General features: G+C 38.1%; 1 protein-coding gene across 1 annotated transcript; it reads right to left on the reverse strand.

Annotated features, from left to right (window-relative positions):
• Positions 1-6,113: 6,113 nt before the first annotated feature.
• On the reverse strand, positions 6,114-6,875 carry LOC141627510 (protein FAR1-RELATED SEQUENCE 5-like). The gene has a single exon (XM_074440753.1). The coding sequence runs from the start codon at positions 6,873-6,875 to the stop codon at positions 6,114-6,116; it is 762 nt and encodes a 253-aa protein (XP_074296854.1).
• Between the last annotated feature and the right edge of the window lie 512 nt (positions 6,876-7,387).

Genomic DNA, 7,387 nt, shown 5'->3' on the forward strand with positions numbered 1-7,387 from the left:
ACTTTGTATGCCGTCGAAAGATGATAAGGCTTCTGGGAGTGATTTATGTGCGGAAGTCAAATTGTCATTTATTGTCTTTGTCAATAACAACAAGAAAGAGTGTGATCTTACTTCTGATATGGTATGTTTTCTGTACTTTGTGTGTTTTCTACTACTATTCTACTGTTAGTCTACTATTACTCTGCTGTTATTCTGATGTGTTTCTGCTTTTTTAAAAGAACCACATAATTTGTAACAATTTTTTTTTGGCCAAATATTTTCCCAGATTTTCATCCCAATTCTTTTGCATGAGCACTTTAGCTGTTTGTGCATCATCATTTCGAAGAGGGTTGAATATCTTGATAATGTATTTCAAGAGGCGATGTTTGCTGATGATCAACAAAGCGTCGTACGTTTGGTGTATTGTCAAACTCGTAAGTCATTTATTGTGTTTTAATTTTCTCTTGGTGTTTAGCCTAGTCTGTTTAAGTATTGTTAGTAATTATGTTTTCTTTTTCCTTTTTTAAAAAAAAGGTGAACTTGATGTCTGATTTCCTGGTCCACAAAAGAGTTGCCCGAGGTGGGGAGGTTAAAGATTATAAAATTGTCAACGTCCCTTTTACCTGGCAAACGGCTGCGATTGAAAATTTGGACTGCGGTGTATATACGATGTTGCATATGCTCTTTTACCGTGGAACTGTTTTTGATTGTGACTTGGGTAATTCTGATTCAAGAACCCTCTACCGCGCTGAGATCGTTGCCTTGTTGGTGATGTCTGATATGAACGAGTCCAGGGGAGATGTGTTGAAAAGTTTGGAGGAGTTGAACAAGACAAGAAAGGAAACCCTGAGTGTGCTTGAAGAGAGACGGCGTATTGAGGATGCGGAAAAGAGGGCTTCTCAAAGCGGTAAGAAACGTCGTGGTTCCGGCAGGGTGAAAACTGTTGGTAAGAAGGTTAAGACGTCGCAGCCTGTTGTCGAGCCCGTCGCTTCTCCTACTGTCATTGACAGCACTAAATTCTCTAGAAAGACCCCTACTGCCAGCCGTCAAGTGGGAAGCAGGGGTGTGGATAGCCCCGTGAGTCCAAAGTCGGCTTTGGGTAGTCGTAAAAGGGGTAAGGCGGGGCACGACGGGGCTGGGGTTGCTCTATGGATTGCGGGCCAGAGGACAGTAGGTTTGTTGCGGTGTCGGATTTGTTTCGGAAGAACAAAAAACAGTTCTCTAAGATGCTGAAGGTGCGGAAGCAAGTGGTGGACTTTGTTCTTCGTGAAGACGCTCAGTTGACAGAAGAGTATGTGTTGATTTTCATTTCTTTGATTGTGGTGTTTCTGTTCAATTAGTCTTTCTGTTTCCCACTGTTAGTCTGCTGTTAATCTGCTGTTATTATGCTGTTATTTTTGTCAACCTAGCGAGTCGTCTAATTTCACTGTTAGGTCCCTTTGTTATTCTGCTGTTATTGACCTGTTATTGTACTGTTATACCACTATTATTCCGCTGTTAGTCCACTGTAATCCCACTGTCATTCCCGTTTTGTTATTCTGCTGTTATACCACTATTATTTCGCTGTTATTGTTCTGTTATTGAACTGTTATTCTGCTGTTATACCACTGTAATCCCACTGTTCTGATCATATGTTATTTTTTGTGAATGCAGGGAGCTGTTAGTGTTGTACAACGACGACGTCGGCGTGTTTTTGGACAAGGAGGATATTGTTTCCATTGTAGATGCAGCTACTATGATGACAACAAGAGTGGTTGATGTTTGGCCGGTTCTTTTGAATTCGTTGGAGTTTGAGGAACGCTCAGAACCAAGCTCAATGTTTTTCGGAGTTCGTCATATGGTATTTTGTTTTTTCCTTTGCTATTTTGCATTATTACCTACAGATTGTCTCACAAGTATTGATATAAAGTTAACACTTGTGCACTATTTTTGGTTGTTTATGCTTTCTCTTTTGAAGGATCCTCTTTATTCACTCTTAGAGAACTTTGATTCCTCAAGTCCTCTTGACGGTCCGGGTAAGAAGCTGTTGGCATTCTGGAATGTGTTTTTCGATTCCTGCAATGGAAGATGTCGTCTGAACTCCGACCTTGTGTTTGTGCCGATTCTGTACAATGATCACTACTCTTGTTTCTGCATCAACTTTTTGAATGAATCAATTGATATTTTGGACAACATGACTCACGATTCCAAGCAAATAGCCGATTCATGAAAGATTGGCCGAGATTGTGGCAAACTATATGCGTGTTTTTATGGAGGGTCATAATGTTCAAGTCCGAAGATTGCCGCAATTTCAAAATCGTTGATGTGCCTTTTAAATGGAAAAAGAAGGAACTCGCTGAATTCGAGTCGGGGTGTTTCTTCTTGTCAGACACGATGGAGGAATATGGTGGAAGCGTGTTTGAGTGCAATCTTCACAAAGAAGATTGCTCGTCGAAGCTTCGTGTTGAAATGTCGGCTTCCCGATCTTGGCGGATATTAATCTTCATAGGCAAGCGAGTTCTTGACAAAGTGAAGGCTTGTGAGACGGAAGGCCGAGACGCTGGGTTTGGCGCGAAGGAACAAATTGCCGAAGTGCCCCCGGTGCAACCCCAATCATCTCATTTGGTAGTGAAGAGTCATGCATCGTCATGAATGCAGTACCTTTGAATGTTGTGTATCCAGGGAAGTCGGACTAAGTTAGTGTAAACCGTGTTGTTAGACTATTAGTGTCTTGTTATTATTGCACCGTTATTCGTATAATTACTAGTTTATTGTCTTTCGTTATTCCCGTATTACTCTAGTGTTATTCCAGTGTGTACTCTAATTTAATTGAGTTTTCATATTACTTGTACTTTTTTCAAACACCATCCATTTTTACTCTAATCCCACTTTGTTATTCTCATTTATTCGGGATAATGAGCGGTTTTGTTTTGTTATTGCACAATTAGTCTACAATTATTTTAGTCTAATTAAGCTTTCTTATTACCTTTGTTTTCTAGAAACAATATCTATTTCTATTCAAGTGTAAATTTAGTCAAGTGTAAAAGCGTGGTTTAGACTGCGTTTTTGCCGTGTTATTCTACCATTATTCTCATTGTTATTGCAGTATTACTCCGCATAATAAGCAACTACTCATTTGTTATTGTACTATTAGTCTACACTTATTCTCATTGTTATTCCACTAGTTTAATTAAGTTTTACAAACACTAACCAATTTCTACGAAGAATATGCATTTTCTATTCAACTCAATGGTCAATTTTTTTTCTCAACTGTGATTCTATTGTTATTGCACCGTTATTCTTCTGTTTTTGCACTATTATTCCACATAACAAGTAGTTTATTCTGCTGTTATTCCACCGTTAGTCCAAAGATTATTTTGTTAAAACTATTCATTTTTATTCAAGTGTAAATTTAGTCAAGTGTAAAAGCAAGTGGTTTAGACTCGCTTTTATTACACTCGTTATTCTACCATTATTCTCACATTATTGCTTTGTATTATTCTGCATAGTTAGCAGCTTATTATGTTATTGCACTATTATTCGCAAAGACTTCGTTATTCCAACATTACTTAAAAATAGTAGTAAATAGCACTTAAAGATAGTACTTACATAATAAACATTAACGTTCTAAAATGCTAAAGCCATTATTTTTAAAGCAATAAATATTTTAAACATATTTAAAAGCAAAGAAATCCTGGACCATCATCGTTAGATTTTTATATCTTTATTCTATTCTCTCGACGCTGCGCGCTACGGTCCTTGGACAGTGCTTTCAACTTCCACCGACTCATCCTCAAAAGGGTTTTTGTACGCTTCCATAAGTTCCATGGCTTTCGAATCGGTGTCCAATTGCCGAGATTGAAATATCGGCTTCGGTGTAATACTTCCTCGAGCATTCACACCAAAGAAATGAATTGATTGTCCATGTCGGCTTCCGTGTAGTTCCTATTTTTCTTTTCCTTCAACTGTCTACGCATACGTTCATTTTGAAGTTCAAAGAACCTTCAATCGTGCCTTTACACTGTCGACCTCTCTTATTAAGGCCTCTTCACGGGTTTCTCCGCCACTAAATTTGTCCTTGTGTCGATCAACTCTATCGTGAGGGACTCTATCGTCCGTTTGGCTTCATCGATTTCCTGCCTTGTCGGGGACCTTCGGCTATCGTCGATTCGTCACTCATCCTGCAAAGATTGGAAGTATGAAACTTTTTGCATTATAAAAAGATGTTTAAAATATTTCAACCAAATTAAAAGCAAACCAAAGCGAAGAAAGAGAATTACCTTTTCTCAAAGATAGAGTATAGTGTTGATGATAAGAAAAATAAACATGAAAGAAAAATAAAGAATAGAAAGATAAGAAATTACCTTTTTGCAGAGGAGATAAAGTTTTTTTTTTTGGAATGGACTTTTTCAAAGGTGTGTGTTTGGTTTTTTACTCGAAGTAGCAGTAATTTATAGGGGCTTGGGGAATAGAAACAGTTTTTCTGTAATAAAGTATAGAAAGATAAGAAATTAACTGTCTACCAACAAAAAAAAAAGATAAGAAATTACCTTTTTGCAGAGGAGATGCAGAGTTTTTTCTTGAATACAAACAGTTTTTCCAGACTTATTCGGTGTGTGTGTTTTTTTTTTTAAAAAACCACGCAATAAACGATATTTATAGGGGTTGGGGAATACAAACAGCTTTTCCGTAATTATATTAGATTAGGTTAGGTTAACTGTTTTTAATAAAAACGAAAAGTGGAACTCGCTTTTTATAAATATTACTAATCTGTATTATTCAACTATTATTGTAGTGTGTAATTTGCGCTTTATTTTTGTGGGTGGTTTGTGAAAAACAATGATAATATTAACAAAAAAAATTAAAGTAACTAGTATTAATTCTCATATAATGTAGGTCCCACTTTATTATCTAGAAGATACATTTTAGGTTAAAATGTAATTCAAACAATGACAAATAGTAAAAGTCTTTGACATTTTTAGGCGAGGTCTTCATCGTAGCCGCTGTCTTTTGCGTCTCTTTTGTCTTTGTTAGTTCATGCATCTGATTCATATTCCTGCAATTTTTGCTTAGTATTTAGCAGCTACATTAATAGCAGAATAGCAAAGAGAATAACATTGATAGCAGAGAATAACAACACATTAATAGCGAATAGCAAAGAAATCTAAATTTAGCAACTACTCTCTGTATTGTGCGAACACTATCCATTTCCACCAAGAATATCCATTTTCTATTCAAAAATAACAACACATTAATAGCACAATAGCAGTAGAATAACACAATAGCAGCAGAATAGCAGAGTAACACAGGAATAATAGGGGAATAACAGTAGAATAAAAGGATAACATATTCCTGCAATTTTTGTTAGTTCATGCATCTGATTTATATTGCTGCAATTTTTGCTTAGTATTTAGAAGCTACATTAATAGCAGAATAGCAGTGGAATAACATTAATAGCAGTAGAATAACAACACATTAATAGCAGAATAGCAGTAGACTAAATTTAGCGGCTACTCACTGTTATTGCGCGACACTATCCATTTCCACAAAGAATATCCGTTTTCTATTCAAAAATAACAACACATTAATAGAAGAATAGCAAAGAGAATAACACAACAGCAGCAGAATAACAGAGTAACACAGAATAATAGGGAATAACAAGAGAATAAGAGGATAACATTACAATAATAGGAGAGTATTAGTCCAGATTCATACCTCTTCAGTTTCTGATTCTTCTTCATCATCGTCATCAGAAGGGGGACTTTCAGCAAATGGAAGAGTACAAGTTCTACTGTTGTGGTTCACCCACTTCTTGCAGTTACCGCATCTTCGCTTCCTCTTTTGTTGCTTGGTCTTGGCCTTTTCTTTGGAGGACCTTAATCTTTTGCCACTGCCCTTATTCTTGGCCTTGTTTGGCGGTCGAAGGTAAATATCATTTGAAGCTGTGATGCCTAGAAGAGCCTCGATTTCCTGGTTTTTAGTCTTCGGTTCAGTTGGTCCTGTGATGTTCTCCCTGAACTTTGTCAGCATTTTATGCGGTTGCTTCATGTGTTTAACAGTAGCATAACTGTCCATCACCCCGACAGTTGCATAAATCTCAAACCAAACCTTTGACATCTCAGCTTTCTTGATGTCAGCTTCATCAATCTCTTCTATCACCTTTCCATTTTCATCTCGGACAACTGGCCTGTAGGATTTCTTTGTCCATCGAGCAAGGACATAAGGGTCGGTATCCCGTGGACCCGCCTACCATTCCACACCCACAGTATATGGCGACAAACAATGCCATGCCTCTCAAACAGCTTACATGCACATTTGCTCTCGTTAGTTTTGGTGTTAAATTCAACTCGGAAGCTCCTATGCTTCAGTCCATCACGAACGTCATGATACTCCACCGCCCCTACTGTTGTCAAACTCCCGACCCCCATGCTGCATATAGCATGTTTGACTTCATTCTGAAAGTCCGCAAAGATAGGATGGGTGTAGACATGTGAGGCATGCATCTCTACCTTCATCGGCCCTACTTTCTCGACCATACTATGCTCATTGGCATTATCCATCCTCCTTTGTGTATGCCTTTTCTGCTCTATTGCGGAATTGTACCTCATCCAAAACTCGACGAGGGTTCCAAAATGGCTTTCAAACCGCTTGAAATAGCTGTTTGAACTTTCGGATCTCTGGGTTGTTCGCAACAAACAACCTAGAGGCAGATCCCGAAAGTATGCCGGTATCCACTTTTGTCTGATTGCAAAGACATACTTCAACCACCGGTTGCTTTCCATACCATGGGCTTCAATAACAGTTTTCCAATTCTGTTCAAATTCGTGTGGCTCGAGGTCGACATCCCACACAACGGCATTTATGTCGGTCATAAATTCCGTATTATTGCAGATTGCCCTTCCCACTTTCTCAGGCATTTTCTGCATGATATGCCACATGCAGTACTTGTGGACAGAATGGTTGAAGACATTTGGGCAGGCTTTTTTAATTCCCGGGCACTGGTCTGTAATTACACATTGAGGTTATTGCTGCCCCATTGCTTCGAGGAATTTTTTAAAAATCCACTCAAATGAATGCTGACTCTCGAAGTCAAGTAACCCAGCTGCAAAAGTCACCATCTTCTTGTTGTGGTCTACTCCGGTGAAGGGAGTAAACACCATGAAATATTTGTTTGTCCCATAAGTAGGGTCAAACGAGATCGTGTCTCTATATAACTTGTAGTTGTTTATCCCTTCCTTATCAGCCCAAATAACCTTCGTCAAGCATTTGTTCTCATCCCGATCATAAGCAAAATAGAACCCTTTGTTTCAACCAAAGATTTTGAAATGCCCAATGAACATTTTAGCATCGTTATCCCCAATGTAACACTTGATATTTCGTTTGAAGTTTTTGAAGTCTAGCAAAGAGGCACCGATATTCTGATAACCAT

Source organism: Silene latifolia, chromosome Y (genome assembly GCF_048544455.1).
Source record: "Silene latifolia isolate original U9 population chromosome Y, ASM4854445v1, whole genome shotgun sequence".
NCBI lineage: Eukaryota > Viridiplantae > Streptophyta > Magnoliopsida > Caryophyllales > Caryophyllaceae > Silene > Silene latifolia.